The sequence below is a fragment of the Convolutriloba macropyga genome, chromosome 5 (assembly GCF_964194025.1).
Source record: "Convolutriloba macropyga chromosome 5, txConMacr16.3, whole genome shotgun sequence".
NCBI classification, from domain to species: domain Eukaryota; kingdom Metazoa; phylum Xenacoelomorpha; order Acoela; family Convolutidae; genus Convolutriloba; species Convolutriloba macropyga.
Window position 1 is genome coordinate 1,244,609 of NC_134472.1, and position 20,166 is coordinate 1,264,774.

The 20,166-nt window shown below is 38.6% G+C and overlaps 1 protein-coding gene across 1 annotated transcript; it reads right to left on the reverse strand.

Annotated features, from left to right (window-relative positions):
* Positions 1–1,803: 1,803 nt before the first annotated feature.
* LOC142339025 (uncharacterized) lies at positions 1,804–18,932 on the reverse strand. The gene is made up of 7 exons (XM_075388644.1): positions 15,354–18,932; positions 13,465–14,653; positions 13,029–13,202; positions 12,202–12,527; positions 9,184–9,359; positions 7,161–8,542; positions 1,804–2,298 (listed from the first exon to the last, which is right to left on the reverse strand). The coding sequence occupies exons 1-7, from the start codon at positions 16,753–16,755 to the stop codon at positions 1,944–1,946; spliced, it is 5,004 nt and encodes a 1,667-aa protein (XP_075244759.1). The 5' UTR covers positions 16,756–18,932; the 3' UTR covers positions 1,804–1,943.
* Positions 18,933–20,166: the final 1,234 nt, after the last annotated feature.

Genomic DNA, 20,166 nt, shown 5'->3' on the forward strand with positions numbered 1-20,166 from the left:
TTAGTCGGTTTATGTTCCATATTGTACTTAGGATGTTTGCTAACTTGAATGGAATTTTGCCTTACTGATACGCTTAATATCTCTGAGCGCTACCATTCTTAAACCACATGCACTGACCACTCGGCTATCACCACTTGCTTTTGCTATTCTGCAACCGAGTTTATTTTAGCAACAAGCTTTACTTCGGAGTGAGAGCAAAGAGATCACCCAAAAATGAAGAACGAAAGCGTGAAAAAGTCACTTGAGAAGTCAAAGAATGTTCTAGAAGAAAAGCGCAAAAACGGTCAAGCGAAAAATTTGCATTAAAAAGACCGACACGTTTAAAATATTTGCCACGAACTCTCACATACACAAACACATGCATATTCACACACACATATACACACAAATACACGCAAATATATATTCATGTACACAAACACATACACACGTTCACAAGCAAACACATACGCACAGGCAAATATATACACACATACGCACTCATACACATACGCAAACATACAGGTACGTACGCACACGCACACACACACATACACACACAAGTATGTGGGGACGCACAGACACCCCCAAACCATTTCAATAATAATGTGTTTTAGTACTCTATGTATTATAGCAATTAAATGTAGTAATCGGTGAGAAAACATTGAAAACCGGAAATAACCGTTGTCTTCTTTAAAAAAAATAAGAAATTATTTTTTCCGCCATTAGATTCATTTTAAAGACATTGACACCGCTTTATTTTTCTAGGCAAAAATATCGACCGGCCACAGATGTCCGAACAAAACAATGTTTCTCACGCAAAAGTTCCTCTCAGTTTTGGGTCGAAGCAGTGAAACCAATTTCGACGAAATTTCCGTTTAATCTCTAGTAGTACGCTGCGGACTATTGAGTTCACATTCTTATAACCGGTTACAACTATGTTCAGAAGGTGCTGATTAGGGGTGAAGTGGGGGGGGGGGGGTCAAACTCTAGAGCAGAACTACTCTTCACACATGAATTTATGTCTCCAAACAGTTTCTGCTTACTTGGAGCCTAGTAAGCCGAAAGGTTTTAAGCCTGTTTTTGAGGAAAAGTCAAAAGGGTCCGAACAAAAATTGCATAAAAAGACCACAGTCCTAATATAAATGCTACAACTTCGCTTGCGAGCAAAAAAGGACCCATCAAAAAGTTTGAATAAAAATACAGGCAAAATAATTGCTTCACCTTCGTCAACTTCGAATTATCAAGTTTTCTCAAAACATTCTCGTGTTATCCTGTAAATCAATTTTTCAATTAATGTCACAGAAAATATTTGGAGGAAAGACGAGATTTCATTGTTTCAGCAGCCAAATAAATCCAGTACAAAATGATAGACACTTTTAGTTTTCAAAACCCGAAGTGGTCGAAGAAGCTAAAAGTATACCTTCAAATAAAATAGCTCAATTCTTCGTAATTGTCTTGAAATTACTTATGGTGTCCTTGACCAGTAACCTTCACCTTCATTGATAAAATTTATTAGAAGAGATGTCATTTTAAGATTGAAAAAATTCATTGTCGTGAACATATCAGCAGTTAAAAAGCGACAAGAAGAGGTAGCCAAAAGTGCTCTTTTTGAGCTCAGCAAGAAGAAACCAAAGTAAAGTGACAAAATTAACATCGTACAATGAATTAAAACGAATATTTTCAGCCGAAAAACTAAACATCTGTACTACTATTACATCTCCCTTGAGAAAGGTTGAAAATTATTGCTTGAAACCAGCAATGCTTGAAGCAGAAATAAATGAAATCGACTATAGTCTGCTTTACAATTACTTTTTAAAAAGCTAGAAAAAGTTACGCTATGGCTTTAAGAAGTCCATAACCGTTCATAAATTAAAAGAAACAGCGAAATCACTCTTAAATTTATGAACTGAGACGTAAATCAAACGAATTTTTTAAAATTGTAAAATTTATGTATGAAAGTATCATTTCTTCGGAGCAGAATAAACGCCCTGTCTCAATCCAACAGCCTGTTGATAAATGTTTGGAAATCTCTTCGATAGCAGATGTTTCTCCGTATTGGAAGGTGGTGTGAAGAGTGAATTTGTGTCCGGCACTGTTCTGACCAGAATATACTCGGTGCATTTACTCGGGATTGACTTAGCGGAGCTAGTTCTGTTGGGAATATTGGCTTCACTTGCTTTGTAATGAGAGAACTGTATTTTCGAGGACTTTGATGTTTTGTGATGCGGTTTCATGGGTCCGAAGGAGCTAACAGGCCGGTCTGTGTCGTAATTCACAAGGTGATCGTTGTAATTCACTTTGGTCGATGCATTTGCGCTGTAACATTTGAAATTACTGTTTCAAATATTTTTTAGAAAGTTAGTACATATTTATATTGATAAAACGTTGCGTTGAGCGTTCGGTGTTACGGGCGAAATGAGGTGAAAAGGCGGACGGGGGCGGGTTTTCACCGGAGGCGGGGGGGGGGGGGTGATCTCAAGGGGGCCGAGCATGCGGTGATGGTGTGGGGGGGGGGGGGGGGGGTGGGCGGCTGAGCAATAAGATGAGACTTTCGACTTTTTCCGCGTTTCATTCCGTTTTCGGATCAATTCTGTTCCCCAATCTGTTACGCCTTCCAAGCATACGTGCTATTTTGTTACACGGTAACGTGCTATACGACAGCACATAATTTGTAACTGGGGGAGTAAGCATTGGGGTGGGGTCGAAACAACAGATCCCCATTTTCAGTACTTTTGTCAACTCATGATACTGTGAGTTACCTATAAATGCTTAGCTTGAGCTGAGGAAAAATGTTTGTTCAATTTTATCCGTATTTGCTGCTACTTTTCGTTATTTTACGCTCTTATAAAAAAATGTGATCTGAGTTAATTCAACTATGTTGCGCAAAGCCTGACTTGTTTTAAATGGCAATAAAGATTGCTTTTCAAAACGCCCGCGTTTCTCGTTCGTTTACTTTGCTATTTCTTGCAATAATAAAAAATGTATATACTCCAAAGTTTCGACCTTTGTCACTGTGTTGAACATTGCTGGAGGTGATAATTAGCTTTCCAAGTGGAAGGCCGGAACTAGCTGTGCGAAAGCACAGTTGCGCGATCCTTCTTAGAATGATCCAAGCTCACTATCATCTCTCATTGCTCATACGGGTTTGATGCAGAAATTGGCCGAGAGAAAATTTGAAGTCTGCCACGTGTGTTGAAATTAAGTCGCCGAGTTGATGAGAGCTAAGCTCGAAATTGAATTCGTTTAAAATTTGGAACAACCTTATTGAAGTAAATTACCTCAAGAGTTAAAGACCGAGCTTCAAAACCCGGTGAGATTGTTCTTGATCACCCCCCCTCCAACGTCATACCGACGGTAGCCCTTTAAAAAAAGCAGTCGAGTACTGCAACAGAAATAGCCACAACGGGGAGGACACTTCAGAGAAAATTTTTGTCCTAAAAATTTTTGTCCTAATAATTCCTAGGCAAGTCATCAAAAAAGTAGTGGTCGACAACAGCACGATCAACAGTCTAGCTATCGAAAAAAAGAACCTTCGATTCGGGAAAGCACTTCGTTTTTTTTACGATTTGCAATCCCCCGTATGATATAAATACAGTTTCGAATATGGGAAAAATGAATTACAATCTAAGAAAAACTGTTGTGAACGATAGTGTTCGTCTGCAAATCCAGTCTCAAGATAATGCTAGCTCACGAGACATCATTGATGACTCTGACCCCATCAGTGATGCAAATACTGGTTTGACGCAAAACTTTCAAGACCTGAGTGTAAAAGAGCAATTCCACACAACACCAGGAACCATACTTTTCATCCCCGACACTGTCAATAAACTCTATAAGGTGCAAGTGTTAGAAAACTCGGGGCATGAAACCAAAATTAGATATAGTGGTTGGGGCTCAGAGCATGACACGTGGTTTAATGAGAAATCAATTTGGGCCCATTCGAAGCACAAACATAACTTGAAGAATCGCAAAAAATAAAAGACATTTCAGATAAAATTGACCTACTCCTCGCGTCGTGTGAGCAAAACCAGCTTGATGATAATTTCTTTGAAAACGAACAAACAATACTGGACGAGAACAAAAAACTGCCCTGTTTACAGACAATAGTTAGTTCACATGTTCCAACATGTCGTTTCGTTCTGGTCAAATTTAGAACTAAGTGGTAAACCACAACTGCTAACCAGCATCCTGGATGATTGTGCCACAACACCAGATGAATAACTAAATTGGCAGAAATTGTTTTCTGTCTCGAAGTGCATCCTGCGTGCGAGCAACCGAGGTAAAAAGCATAAACGAAATCAGGATCAGCGGCTCTCTGATCGCATCGATCGATGGAATGCGGGTGAATATGCAAACCTTTGGACAGAAGCCTTGGCAATGAAACAAGCGAAGAAAAAATCCGCAAACGGAATAGAAGAATTAGCCAGCAGAGCTAAAAGTCTATGTTTGCAAGGTCAATTTGGTCGCGCCGCAAAAATCCTGTCATCTGAGGGACTTGCGCCTAATAGCAGAGCTACTCTGAAAGCACTAGAAGAGCTACATACCAAGAAGCGCCTCCAACTTTGCTCCAACCAGACAATGTTGCTTCAAGTGCGTATCAATTTAGCGACAACATAGTTTTTGAACAATTGAAAACTTTCAGCAAGTACACTGCTGCTGGTCCTTCCAAGATGTATCGAGAGCATCTATTGCACGTAGTAGAGTGTGCTGTTCCCGACCACTCTGAATCCGCCATTAAAGCAATAACAAGGTTTGTAAATACAGGAAGCAGGGGTAAATTTCCTTCATTTATTTCAAAAGCCCTCTGCAGCGCATCGCTCACCGCTCTATCCAAAAAGAAAGGAGGAGTACGCCCAATAGCTGTCAGTGAAATCCTGAGGCGCCCTATTGCTAAATGTTTAGTGAAAGAAGCAAAATCAGAAGCAATTGAGTTGTTCGATTCCATTCAGCCACGGGTTGGAGTCAGCGGAGGTGCGAAAGCAAATATCCACTCCTCGAAAATCACCTACGAAAAGATCCTCAACGTTGACTCTATGGAAGGAGTGCTTCAGATTGATTTCCGAAATGCCTTGAATTCGGTTAAGCGTTCACACTTACTGCAAGCAGCATGCGATTTCATACCAGGTATTGCAGCCTTCACATATTTTTGCTACTCTCAGCATGTGCCACTACTGTATAATAACGCCAGTCTTCAAAGTGAATCGGGTGTTCAACAAGGAGATCCCCTGGGTCCACTTCTCTTTTCGTTGACGTTATGGCCTGTTATAGCAAAAATAAGAGACGCGGTTCCAAATCTTACCCAGCACACTTGCTATTTGGACGATGATTTCGTTGCAGGTTCGAGCATAGTTCAAATCCGAACTATGCTCGATATCTTAGCCAATGAAGGTCCAAAAAGGGGTCTGTATTTAGGAAAGACAAGTGCAAACTCTGGTCAATCGTAGATCTACCCTCAGTTGATCAAGAAGTTACAAGAATGATGGGCAATGGTTTTGAAGTACTGGGTGCCGTAGTCGGATCACCAGAATTTGTTTCTTTTGCCTGCAGAAACGTGTTCAGAAGGTTGTGTCGCTCTTGGAAAATTTGAGTTATATCGATGATCCTCAATGGGCTCTCGGCATACTTCGTTATTGCCTAGGAACACCAAAGTTAGTCTGCTCTCTACGCACTAACACGCCATCTGATCGATGTTTTAAAGTCTTCAATTCCAGCCAACGGGATGAGTTAGATCAAATAATAGGTACTGTCACCTGTGACAATGTGTGGATGCAGTCAACCTTGCCAATAAACATTTCTGGCCTCGGAGTACGACAATCGCAAGAGCAATACAGAGCCGCATATGTGGGCTCAGTGTTAGCATCTGATGACTTGGTTCAGAAAATTACAAACCAGCGTGCGTCAGACAGTAGAGTTTTTAAGGAACTCTATGGAAGCCTTGAACCTTTCAACTAGAATTCCTACACACGGGAAGAAAATTCAAGAAGCTGTAGATACTGAAAAGTTTTCTGAGCTGCTAAGAAATCAGTCGTCAAACAGAGAGAAAGCAAGACTGCAATCACTCTGTTTGCCTCATTCCGGCGCATGGCTTGCGGCACCTCCAGTTCCTGCCTTAGGTCTCCATCTGAGTCCCAGTGAATTTCAAATTAGTGTCAAATACAGACTAGGTATTGCAGTTTATGAAGATGAAAGAAAATGCCCTTACTGCAGGTCTGGGACCCTTGACTTTTTGGTGACCACGCCGTCATCTGTCCCGGAAGAGGGGATGCAATTTCTTGGTATGACAGGATTCGTGACCGTTTTGCATCAGCTTGCTCAGCAGCTAACTTGTCCCCAGTCATCGAAAAACGGAATTTTATTGCAGGAAACGGTTCTCGCCCTGGCGACATATTTCTGCCTTCATGGAAATCAGGTCGTCCAGCTGCTCTAGACGTCACCGTAACTTCTCCACTGCAACCAAACATTATAAATCATGCGGCAGAGAAGTCTGGTTACGCGATTGAAGCAGCCGAAGAGCGAAAGTATGTACAACACGAAAATAATTGCTCTGAGCAAGAAATTTTGTTTGTTCCTCTTGCTGTTGAGTCATTGGGTGGTCTGTCAGTTACTCTCAAGAAAGCGTTAAAGCGCATAGCTCTGTTAGCTGACAGCAGGAATTATCAGTCGCAAGGACATGCTATCGCTTTTGATAGATTGGCTCAGTCGGTTTCCGTTGTGATTGTACGAGGATCGGCTACAATGTTGCTGGCACGAGTCCCGTAACCCCCACTTTTGCAATATTTTTGGACAAATTCTATTTTGGGCAAACATTGTGGACTCCAAGAAGAGTGGAGTCTTTTGAGAAGTGTCGCCCAATGAGAGGGGACCTTCGTTTTTGTTTTTTGTAAATATTGTCTCACCCAACGAGCGGGGAGAACATAAATAATTTTCAAGAGTTCAATGAAGATTGAAACGAGAAGAATTCTGAAACTTAAGGAGAACAGGAGTGATGTTATAGAGAGCGATTGAGAAGAATGAAGCATTCTTCAACAAAAAACACACTTATTTGAACCTTTAATGAGCAAAAACTTTTGATTCCGGATCAAAGTTTGATAACAAAGATTTGTATTAATTCACTTTTAAACAAACTTCTAAACAAACTATTGACAGACTGTGGAAAGAAAGTAATGACTAAACGCTACCTTTTACAGAGTCTGGACACAGGTCTGCAATCTGCCATAGCAGAGGCAGTTCTTTCAACGTCCACTAGCGAGTTGCGTCTCGACTCCGCGGCCAACAATAAAGCCGCTTCTGACATGTCCACAAACAGAGAACTATCTTCCAGTTCGTTCCGAGGTTGTCCAAGTTGTGAACTCGGTTTAAAAAACCTTTCATACTGCACCATTGCAGGAACTCGATACCCTCCCATATTTGTCCGAGAATCTTTACTTTCACGACTGTTTGGGTCTCTTACTTCCTTCTGCAGTTTCGATTCGCCTTCTGATGCTTGTTTTAATTGATTTTGCTCATGAATTTTAACACGCAGCATCTCTTTCAGTGCCTCTGGTAACGAGTTTTCGTCAATTTCTTGACCCCTCGATACAACATGATTGATAAAATCGGTGGCGAGAATTTTGAAAAACGCATCCACTGATGTCGATTGTCGATTTTCAAACTGCTGCCGTTTATACCAAAGCTTAAACATATCCTCTAGTTGTTTGTTTCTAACCGCCTGAATTCTTTGTTCTTTGACACGTTTCTTCATTTCATGGCTGAAAAGCTGTTTCTCCACCCATTTCATGTTCTGTTCGGCTGCTAGCGACGCTTTGTCATAGTTTCGAGATATTTCCGAGGTGGCAAATTGAAATCTCTTCTCAGTTCCTCTGTGCTCAGGGTAAGTTTGCATTGTCGTATCTTTGTAGCTCACGGTATCTCCATATTGACTTGTCTCCAATTCGGAATACTCCGCTGGACTTGATGATGGCTTTGATTTTGACGATACGACAACTTTGATAGTTTCACTGTCAGCTGTGTCTGTTGGAAATTGCTGTCGGTCGATTATTGTCTCGCCATGCGACACTTTAGTTGTATCATAGCTCGTGGAATCACACATACTTTTCCTCTTCTCAATAACATGTGTAGAATATACAGTGTCTTCTTTGGTTGTTTTGCTATTAACGCTCTGCTCGTTTACATCTGTTGATTTTATTTCAATAGCACCCAAATTCTCCAAGCTTGGCAACGGTGGGCGCTCAAAAGTTGGAATGTCTATCGCTTTGGTTTCAATAGGCGTTTGCTTAGATGCAGATTTGTTCAGCCTCTTGATGATTGTTTCTGCAACTTCTCTCGGCTTGGGCGCTACTGCAAGTAGACTTTCTTTCGCTTGTGGAAAAGAGAGGACGGTGAGAAGTTCCGTCTCAGATGTGTTCTGAGGTTGACGTCGACCCATGGCACCTACACGACCTTGACGAGGAGCTGATCGTTTTCTGATCACTGGCGCCACGGGAACAGGAGGTCTAGAAGCAGGCGAGGCAGCTTGTGGCGTTGGTGTTACGACATTGGATTTAGAGGACCTTCGAGAAACCTGCAGCAAAATACTTCAAGACGTTAGTTGAATTACCTTTTCTTACGTTTTGCTTATACGAATTCATTTAAGGATTCACTTCATCTTAACGCTTTTAAACCTTCTTTGCCTGTAATACCTAAATATACACTGAAATCTTCCGTAGGTTAGATTAATCAGTTGTTCATAGTTCATACAAAAAATGCATTAGAAATGTTTTATATCATGTAATATATCATTAGTCATTAAGAGACTTTCTGATTAGGGGTAAATGCAAATTTTGATTGTAAATGACAGGTAAATGTTTGGCACTTTCAGTCAGTAAAGCGCCTCCAATTGAAATCTAAGGGGTAACTGACACCAAAACTCGAAAGAGAGCACCGACAGATTGTATGTTGGCGTTTCACATTGATATCTGCACTTCATTTAAGATGGATGTACGATATGAATTTTAAGCTATGTCTATTAACTGTTCATTGAGACGTGCGAGGCATTCAAAAAGTCTCTAAGAGGACAAATTACTCGGATGGGTTTCGAAAGAGCATTTGGCTAAAAATTGTATATTGACTTTTGATTTTTTGCAGGCATTGAAAGTACTTAAAGGTACCATAGCTGGGAAAATGCAAGCCTGTATTTTCCCATCTGGAAGGAGAGAAACTTACTGGTGAGATGGGGGTTCTGGCAGCAGAGGCAGGTGGCATTGACAGAGTCAAGGACAGTCTTTTCGGAGAGGGCGATGCTGCTGCAATGATGGGACTTGGGGATTTGGCCTCATCTTTCAAATCCTCTTCCAAAGTCACAGCAGCATCAGTGTCATCAGGTACGTCATCCCCATCGCCTGCAAAAGCAAGAAAATGTTTGAGACTTATTTCAGCTTCAGTGACTAAAACAACATGCAATACGGAATCCGAAAACTAGTTCGTTCATTCAGCGATCCAGATTTTAGAGCGACTTAGTAGTTTTATTGTTCTGGCCCACTTTAGTAGGGGAGGATCTATATACTCAAGTGTGTTTTTTTCTTTTTTTGTCAATTTTGACCGACCGATATATTCATCGTAAGGGGTTGTGAGTGTATCATTAAAAGGCCTGTCCAGCGTAGAATATATTAGAAAAACAATAGAAATTCATTTTTCCACGGAGTTGTCGAGGTTAACAAATTTGTGAACCTTCGACTGATTTTCGTTTTTTTTTTGTGCAAAATTTTTACGTATTCCGTCTGACTGTATTTTTTTTCACCAATTTTGCTGAAATGTTGAAATTGTTAACAAGAGTGTTGTTGGTTTTACCTTTAAAGATAAACGAGCATTGTTGAACTGTTTGATCCAATTTTTGATGGCACAAAATCAGCTACTTTAGTCCACTTTAAATTTGCCGGATTAACACTTTTGAAAACTGATGATACAATCTTCGTTAAACCAAGAAAGGGCTAGTTTAACTTGCGCTACCTTTGAGAGTGCTCTTGAAATAAAACTTTGCCGGTTTTTTGATAATTTAAGTCAATAATTATCCAAAATGCATCATTTTGATATATTGACTTTTTTGTAAAATTATCCACATCCATAATATTCGACACAATTACGTGTTTCTAATGGACGAAAAGCAACAGTCCTTTTAATTTTTTGTGAATTCTTTGCTCTTTACGTTAATTACAGGACAGAGCAATTCAAATCAAGGTTCACTAAAGACTGGCAGAATTGGCTAGAAGGAAACCTATCTAGTTTTTTAGTCGATATCGTATGGTCGTTTCGACTTTTAAAGGTACTTGTTTCGTTTTCAAATAAACAATGGATTATTGAGGGTTGTCACTCTTTTCTTGGTCAAAATTAAACTTAACGTTAGCAGAAACAGGTCATCTGGACTTTCTAATGGATAAAAAATTATTATTTTTTTGCGGTTCAACGTTTTAAGTAATGGCATTTCGGTTTTGATACTAAGAGTTTTCACAAAGTTCCGAATTTTGGACATTTTCCAATTTTTAGATTCTTTTACTTAACTTACTTGTCACATTATTGACAGATCAGTTATTACATTTTTGGTGGTTAGAAGAAGGCACTAACGATTATATTAATTTTTCTACGGAAAAATTATGGCTTTAGAGACTTCGACACAGTCTTCAAGCAGAAATTAATTGCTTTTATTTTTTTATTTGTCATTTTTATGTGTGGTTCTTTTTAAAGCCGTAAAAAATTCTTTTTAACTGCAGATCTTAGCAGCTCCCTATGAACCTGTCTACTGATTTCAGTTGATATTTCAAGTTTCTGATGACTTTGAAAACAAATGCTTCAAAAAATCGACGTAATTTTTTTTAATTTGCTGTTCTATTTATACAGTCTCATTAAATACAGGTCGCATTTCACAAAATTAGTATTGAAGAAAGCACAATTAATTATATCTAGTGTTTTTAGAGCACTGCTTATTTTAATGGCTTCCATGCGGGGTTTTTGCAAAAACTGATTTCAATTTGATTTATGTCTCTATTTGTCGTTCTTTTTGTAGACATATGACATTCTGAATAATGACAGATCTCAACGGGTTTTTTGGAGAAATGAACCTAATTAATAAATTCAAATAGAGACAAATTCAAATATTTGTCTCTATTTGAAGAAAGCACAATTAATTATATCTAATGTTTTGAGCACTGCTTATTGTTTAAATGGCTTCCATGCGGGGTTTTCGCAAAAACTGATTTCAAATTGATTTGTCTCTATTTGTCGTTCTTTTTGTAGACATATGACATTCTGAATAATGACAGATCTCAACGGGTTTTTTTGGAGAAATGCACCTAATTAATAAATTCAGCTGATAGCTAATATTTTTAAAGCTTTGAAATTGATTGTTTTTTAAAATTTAATTTCGCCTTTTTTGTCTACTTGTTACCTAGTCTAGAGAGGTCACATGGTTTTTCAGAGGTCACATATCGTTTATTCGAGTTCAAAGAAGGTGCAATTGATTATATTAGTTTTTCGGAAAAAAAATCAAATGGCTTCGACACAGTTTTTTCGCAAAATTTTGATTTTCGTATATTTGTCGTTTGTCAAAACTGAAATTTTGTTTCAGTCTGTATTCGTCCTTTGTTTTTGTACACGTACAAAATATTCTGGATAATGACCGGTCTCAACGTCTTCATATGCAGATATGAATAAACACAAACCGATTTAAAGATTCCAGTTGATCTCTAATGATTTTATTCATTTGTTTCCAAAAGATAAACGTATTTTTGAACTTTGCTGTTTTTGTTCTTTTTGCCTACTTGTTACCGAGTCTCAAAAATGACTTGTCCGATGTTTTTTCTAGTGTATTACAAGTTAATTTGCTTAGTTTAGGTTTTATTTTGATGTTTTGACTTTGTTATTAAGAAACATTGAGTTTTGGATATAAATAATGTTTGTTGTTGATATTTGATTTTGTTGTTTGTCTTGACTCGTAGTCTTAATGATGGCAGGTCTCATCGGTCCTCTAAAGTTGCATTATTTGCTTTACTATAAGATTTTAATTGGAACTTGTATACCTCCATGTTCAGTGGTCGAGGTTTATTCAGTGGTCGAGATTTATTCAGTGGTCGAGATTTATTCAGTGGTCGAGATTTTAGTGCAACTTAATTCGTACGAATAGCATCTTTGCAATTTTTAGCCAAATTTTCACACTTGTGAAATATTCATAGGCTAAATAAGCAAAATTACCGTTGTCGGGAGACATCTGGACCATCTTTTGTTCGTCCATTTGTTCTTCCTTTACTCCCTCCTCTTTCAAAATTGGACTTAAGGGAGTTGGTGTCGACACCATTCTAGGCAACTTGAATTTGGCGCCCACTGACATCTTCTTGAACAGAGGGTCTGATGTGGTTACGTGAGGGGTGTACGGGTTGAAGGAGGCAGGGAGCTGAAGGTGGCTCATGACGTCACTTCGGGAGGATCTGCCCGAGATTGTTGACAGGTCGTCTTCTTCATCGTCATCGTCGTCAATCAACACATTCATCGAGGGTTTGATGAAGTCCCAATGACTGTACCTGAAACAGTTAAAAATATCATCATTGACTAAAAACATCATTCATTAAAATATATTGATTTAGCGCACGTTTTCAAATGCTGAAAGTCCATAGCGCCGGATCTCATGATGCTGGAAGCTCCTATTTACAATGCCAGAAGTTAAAATAAACTGATCAATTTGTAAAGTCTTTTCTAATTTATGGCTAATTTCTCCAACCCCAACGCTGTTCTCGATTAATGTCAGAAGTTTCTATACTTGGCCCATGTTTTTTTTCCATACATCTTGACAAAATTGAATTACAAACGAGAAAATTAAACAGACTAATTTCCAGATCACTGATTATTACTCCAGACCAATTCACAGTCGTTCATATCGCTATCGCAGCTTAAAAAACAGAAACAGTGCCAAAACAGTACTTGAAGCTGCAGATTTAAAATGTCAGTTATATCTTCTGCAGTAACTAGCATTATTTACCGCTTGAAATAGCGCAGTAATACTAAAATGAATGTTGAAAGCTCACCTGTTTTCAGCAAAACTTCCAATAGAAGCATAAGTTTCCGAGTCAGCTCTGAGGGAATCAAAAGTGGTCTCAGTTGACTCCGAATAATCATCATCGTCATACCTGACTCTTCTTTGGCCGTCTTGGTCCCATTTGATAATTGACTCCTTCGACTGATAGAAATTCTCCTGCAAGCTAGAGGATTAGGGAGGAAATTATTACAAAATTTGTAACCAAAGAACAGAATGCAACTAGAAAAATTAATAAACGCATTTTATCTCTTCAAAAAAGCGTGTTGGGATTAAACAGCGGATATAAAAGCTTAATGCCAAAGCACACGATGATTTAAGGCAGAATAATATTAGACAGATGTTCTTTTTACTCAATGCTTTTTGATGCATAAATCCTTAAATTCCGCGTTTTAAGCTCCTTTTCTAAGGTTACTGATTTTGTTTACTTGAATGGTATGAGGTAGGATTCCAAGGTTTCAGGTTGCTTATGATGAGTTGCAACCGCCCCAAATCTCAGCTCCGAGTGTTCATGAACATAGGATTCCACGTCTTTGACCACTTCGAATTCTTCTCGAATATTCTTCAATTCCGGGAATAGAAAGTGTCTACTCATGAAGAATAAATGGGAACTGTAGGAAAATACGATGTCTCCCAAGTCAGTGATGAAACAAGCGCTGCTCAAAGAAGCATCAAGACATATTTCTCGAAGTTGCGTTTTGCTTTTGGACCAAATTTTAATTGTGTGGTCAATTTCTCCTACTGAAAGGAACACTTGAAGATAGTTGTTGCATTCTATATTCAATACCTTTCCAAGATGTTCTGTGTTTTTGCGTTTGGTCTGACCTTTTTCCAGGTCTACGTATTCGTCATCCGAATCCGGCTCTAAGTCTGCGTCACTCAATTTTGTGAAACTTGAGATTGCCATGACTTTCTTGACGGCCTTTATGAATCTGTTCCTTGCTTGGGTCTGCTTTTCATTTCTCTTACCCTTGACAGTGTTCCATACATGTATGTTCAATACTCCTGATTGATGACCAGAAAGAACACTTCTGGCTACTAATGAGTAATTGATGCAATCATTTGTGGTGGCGATTTCTTTCATCATTTCCACATCAGGTAACTTCCAAATGGAAATGAAAGCCTGGCTCTGCTTATCAACAGAAAGAGCTGTTAGGAGCTCCTGCTCTTTGAAGTATCGAATCATTCCAATCGGATGTTTATTCGGTCGAAAATCCACATGTTTTTTGCTACTAGTCAACGGATCCATGAACAGAATTCGACCGTCTTCAAGACCAATCAAGACAAATAAGTTCGATTCCGTGTACATATAGCCTACGTTACGTCTAAAGAATCTAATTTTTGAGTTGAGACAAGCGATAGTTGTGCATTGAACAACTGATATTACTCCATATGCATTTTCAACAACAGGATGAGTCAAGTCTTCAGCTGTTGGGAATCGGATGAAGGTTTCAGAGTGGTATCCATCGAGGAGTTCTGTGATTAACTGTTCCTGGTGTCTGGCCATGTTCCAGGCGTCTATATGGCACGCAGGGTGAGTTCGAACTGTGTACACCCACACTATCTGCTCATCCAGCAGCACATAGATTAGGTTGAACTCACGCAGACAGGTTACGCCTATTGATACACAATAGTCAGTCATATTATAATATTGATGCTATTAAAACATTCAGTTATAACATTCTTTAAAACAGGATCAGCATTTGAGCAAAAATTAAACCAAAAACAAACAAACTCCCGTCGGACGAATTGCACTCAAACGCCAGTCGATGAGTTGGCTTTGGTTGTAGCTAGCTTGATCACAGGGAGGCTACCCTCAAAAGGCAAAGATAAAAGCAAGGGTTGGGGGTATAAAGTTGTGGTGGTGGGGGGGGGGGGAATTTGGAGTGGGGAGGTGGTGTCCAAAATGGCCCTTAACATGAGTATCTTCCACCTCAGCAACTTTGCTGGATATTACTATAAGAGCTCAGTAATGCTGTAAGAGTTGCTGGGTATCTTATTGCCCTCGCACTTCGCTAGTTTACCCAATTCCCTTCGACCAAACCACTCAAGCGCGAGATTTAAAACCTTCTAGAAGAAAACAGTCAAGCAACAATTTCTCAAAGACACACGTTGACAATTATTGCTCCAAACTTAGTTCGAAAGCAATTAATAGAACGCTGAAAATTTTTACTTGATCAGTTAACTTTAAGACCTGATTCTGGCAAAAAAGCCATTATATCGAGAAATCAAAATTAATGACATCAATTTGAATATTACGTTAACTTCTGCAATGATGTGCAAAAAATCTTTCAAAACTATTTGAATGGCTACTGACCTATTATACGCTTGGTTGCAGGCACGTTAGGAGGGGGTAAAATTGTTGAATAATTGTATGTTCCGTGGTGGGAAATGAGCCGCACGCTACTATCGGTACCAATAGCTTGGACTCTGGTTGTCTTCCCATCAGCTTCCAACAGCTCCAGTCCAATCACGGGTGTCCTCGTAGTCGCCCAAAATTTATAATGGTAATTGAGATCGTAGAAATAAACGTTTCTAGCAGTTGCAACAATGAGGTGCTTGTCAGGTGTGAATGTAATTCTGTTCACTGGGCTCTCGCTAACATATATTCGATTCAATTCTGTCAAACATTCAAGTGATAGAATTTTAATGAAGCCGTCCTCTGAACATACGAGCGCCATTCCAGCATCTTTAGGGTGTACTGCCAAAGCAGTGAGCTTCTTTCCACAGTAGAACGTATGAATATGTTTGATATTCCTTTGAACATGTTTCCAGACTTTGACAGTCGAATCATGAGAACAGCTGATGACACATTCACACTTGTCACTTCTATCCACTCCTGTGATCAAAGCCAAATGGCACTGGTTTACCCGACAGATCTCTTCTCCGTCCAAATTGTACATGACTATTGCAGTTTCAGAACAGGCGAAGAAGATCTCCCCGGACAGATCAAAGAACGCTGTCAAAGTCCAACCCCCTGCCACGTTCGGCATGTCTGCCTTTTTCTGCAACCAGTAATTGACCATCGACTTTACCGAGTTCCAATTAAGTTCCGGTCGCTGAACCAGGACCCATATTTTGACTCCATCAGGTCCAACAGCCCAAATTTCATCGTTCTTTTCATTTAACACTATAGAAATTGCTCTAGCTTCTGCCGCGTTGACTTCGTGAGTTTCTTCGAAATCTTTATTGATGACTTTGATGGCATAGTCTTTAGAAATTGCATAGTACACGTTCATTTTCTGACTGTACGTAAAACACCTCAAGTAACGCGACTGATATTTTTCGAACAAGTAGGGTCTGCTAACCGCCTTTTCCCGCTCCGATTTTTTCCAACATGAAACTCCCCGGGTGTCCATTATCAATATCTGGCCCATTTTGCTGTTATAAGTCACGTCCACGATATTTGTCAACCGAAAACTCTGCTCGTATCTATTTTTCAACACAAATCCGTACGGATAAGTTTTCATACCAGATTTGTTTCGCACTACAATTTCTCGACATCTGGCCAACTTCAACTTTTTCATGTGCTTCCTTATATGATAACCTCGGTAGAACTTTTGAATGATGCGAATAGCCATTAGCTCTTCCTCGTCCGGTTCGCGCTCCAAAATGCTGATTTTAGGAGGCATCTGTATCTTGTATAATGCCCTCAGCGCTTTCTTGCGCTCGGTATGTTCATCTCGCGAGTCCTCGATGTCTGAGTCGGTCGAGTCCATTATTAATAGTCAGTTTTACTTATATGAGATCTTTCAAAACAGCACCAATGTAACAAACAAAGAGCGACCAATAGAACATTGACGTTTATAATACAACAGTATCAATTAGCTATCGAGATACAAAAACTAACAAACATTTAAATAAAAACATTATAGAATGCTCAACTCAAAATTCGCGTATCTGTGCAAAGAACTTTTACTACCAATCAGTAGCACTGTAACACAGTCAAATAAAAAACACGAAGTTGATGAAGCACGAAGCTGCAGAGAATGTGTTAGAGTACGATTCGTATAAAAATAGAGACGCAAAACAGACTCTACTCAAAACAAGACAGCTCCAATATCGATTCCTATTAGCAAATTCGTCAAAGATGATGTTTCAACGCACGTCAATCAGATCTGGTGTAAAATCTTTAGGGTTTAAAATCTGGTTGGTCAGCGACTCCAGTGATCTAAGCAGCTTTATCATTGTTTAAAAAATAGGGAAATACAGCGGGAAAAACCTACTTATGCTGTGGAAAAAAAATTGAACTGATGTAACACATACAAGTGATTGTTGGCATAATTTTACCTGCAGATATTATCATCCAGTTGAAAATTGTAAACAATAATATCGCTTAAAGATACTAGTAATAACTTTGTAGGAATATATAAATTTATTTGATAACATTTGTCTCAACAAAAAAAAAACGTTTTTTCAACCACAATTTGCACAATTACAAGCCCCTAAAAGGAACTCCGAAGAAGCAGGATTCAATACTACTTTAAGGTTTCAATCGATGTTGATAAGTTTTAGTTATCAACCAAAACTGGGTGAATTCAGACTCAGTCACTGAGGGTGCTCTGATAAAATTTCAACGTCAAGGAATTCAACAGAGTAAACTGAAAAATACTGCTTAAATTATTGCCAAACTATGAAACTTGGAGCAACTTTTTCGTTATGAAAATGGAGTTGCTGAAATTTTTCTACTTTGGAGTGAAGTATGGTCACATCTAAAATATGAAATGTGTTCCATTTCATTCAGTTGTGACATCTCGCAACTGTTACTTTACGATTCAGTAACTTGGAACAAGAGGTAAAATATAAAGACATTATTTTTAAAGCAGCGGCTGAACTTTTAGAAATAACGAAATTAGAGCAGAAACATTGTATGGTTTGCGGAAAAGTACCATAAAATGTTTCTACTCTAATTTTCAGTATAATAAAGCAAACAGATGGTGATCTAAAATGAAAGTTACTCTGCAACTGTTTGAGCATTGATTGAGTAAGATAGGCAGTTTTCTTTAGTTAAGAGGAACAACCCCACAATTCTAGCTCGAAAACCCTATATTTGAATTGAGAAAAAGTTTCATGTTGACGCTGCAGATTCGCGTTGACAAGAGGTTTTCGTATTGGCTCAAGCCTTATCGTCACAGCTGACTGTTTCTTAGCTAACCAACTTTCAATGATCAAGCCAGTCTGCTCAAAGCAGCAATTATACAGCCGGCTCTATAATATCTCCGAAAATGTAAAACGATTGCAACAAATACTGAAAAATTTCACAAAATAATAACAAGTTTTCCGATAGTTTAAAATGCTGCCAAATTCTAGAGCTATATCGTGGACAAACACGTCACGTTTCTTTTCTTTATAAAACTAAACATTCTCTTCTCTGAAATTCAAATCTAGAGTACTCTTTCAGAGTACAAGGTTATTCAGACAGAAATTAATTGATGACAACTGATTGATGACGTGAAAACTTGTTGTCTTTGAGAACTTTCGATTTTCTTCTCAGTGGAAACATTTCTGGAGACTGCTCCATACTTTTTCCAGCACTGAAAAGGAAAAGAAGAAGGAAAAACATATCAGTAGTTCTAACAGAAAAAGAAAAATATTTGTTTTAAATTAGACCAATTATAACAAATATGAAAACGTTTTGTAATTTTTAAAATATCTCTTAAACTCACAGCCACCTACTGTTCTGACACGCTTATGAAAGTGGTATTAACTATTAAAATTACCTATTGTTGTGCCATGAAGTTTCATCAAGACATTTAGTCAAAGACAAACATACTCTATAACTACCTTACAGTTTACAATTTTAGCTGCATTGTATTACCAAACTGAGATTCACATGAAATTAATAACCGTAAAATTTTGAAGGGAAATGAGAAACTGAAATTTTCAATTGCAGTGTTTTAAAGTAAGTTTCTGAACGGTTAGTTAGTAGTATAAAAAAATGACTAGAACCTCAACGGGGGGGGGGGGGGTGGTGGGGGGGGGGACACTTTTTTCTCGGCCCGACAACAACGGGGTGGGACACTTGAAAATTTTTAAAATTTGAATAAAATGTCCCCCCTATTTTTGAGGTTCTAGTCATATTTTTTGGAAGATTTTATGGTGCTATATTATTATTTCATTCGTCTGAATTTTTCTTCGGTTGTTTGAATTAGTTCATATTGATTTGCAAACTTTGCTAATTTCCCGCCATATTGTGCAGAGCTAGACAAAGGCGCGTTACTATGTCCCTCTTTCATACCGCATATCTCGCCATTTCTACGCTCTATTGTTCGCCTCTGCTAACTTTTGCAATTTTTAAGCGTGCATTTATCCGATTTTAACAAAACCGAACCCAATTTTTAGCCAAAAATGTTCCAAATTTTCGGTTTTTTTGTCCCCCCCCCCCCCACTAGGTTTTTGCGGCAAGATCTTAGTAAAATTGGCGACAGATCAAAAATCAAAATTAGGGGATAGGAATAAAGGGTTTCAGGGGTACCAGTGGAAGCCGGCTTACAAACATTTTTGGCTGAAAAACAAGGTCTTGAGTAAGTAAGTGTTCAGTCTTATTGTCACTGATTTTTTCTTCATTTTAAATTTTAAAAATTCTAGTTCAGTTGAGTATCTTTTTACCTTTCCAAATTATAAGCAATTGGTTGTCACCGTTGAACAAATGAAATTGGCAAACTTTCTCTAAGCTGGATTTTATCTGTTGGAACTAAGAGGTCAGTCCAGGGTTAAAAAATGAAATAATAGTTGAAGTTCATTTTCTTTATCTATTTTCAATTTTTTAAAAGTTTGCCAATTTGATCTGAAGACAACTGTTCTGCCGACAACTATTTTACTTTCTGCCAACAACTACTATATACTTTTTTGACGTATTCTACATTGGGTCTGGCGGTGAAAATTGGCAACTAAGGTTCAATCTGCAAATGAATCAAAGTAAGAGGATACAATAAAATGTTCAATTAAAATTTTGAATCTTTTCCGTTTGCACCCCCCTTAGTGGATGTGTTTTTTTGCACCCTCGAGACGCCCGTGCCATTTTTCTATAGTGATTTACATCGTAATAGTATCTGTTTCGTAACGGGAGAGGGGGCGTAGCGTACCGACAGGGGGGGGGGGGGGGGGTAACCAAGCGAACGAATTGAGAA

Bases quoted from the DNA above. Each gene is read 5' to 3' on its own strand.
- LOC142339025 (XM_075388644.1), bottom strand. From the start codon at position 16,755: ATGGACTCGACCGACTCAGACATCGAGGACTCGCGAGATGAACATACC. The intron at 14,654-15,353 runs GTCAGTAGCCAT...GTGTATCAATAG, and splicing joins TGCAACCAAGCGTATAATAG to GCGTAACCTGTCTGCGTGAG. The intron at 12,528-13,028 runs GTGAGCTTTCAA...TAACTGTTTCAG, and splicing joins GGAAGTTTTGCTGAAAACAG to GTACAGTCATTGGGACTTCA.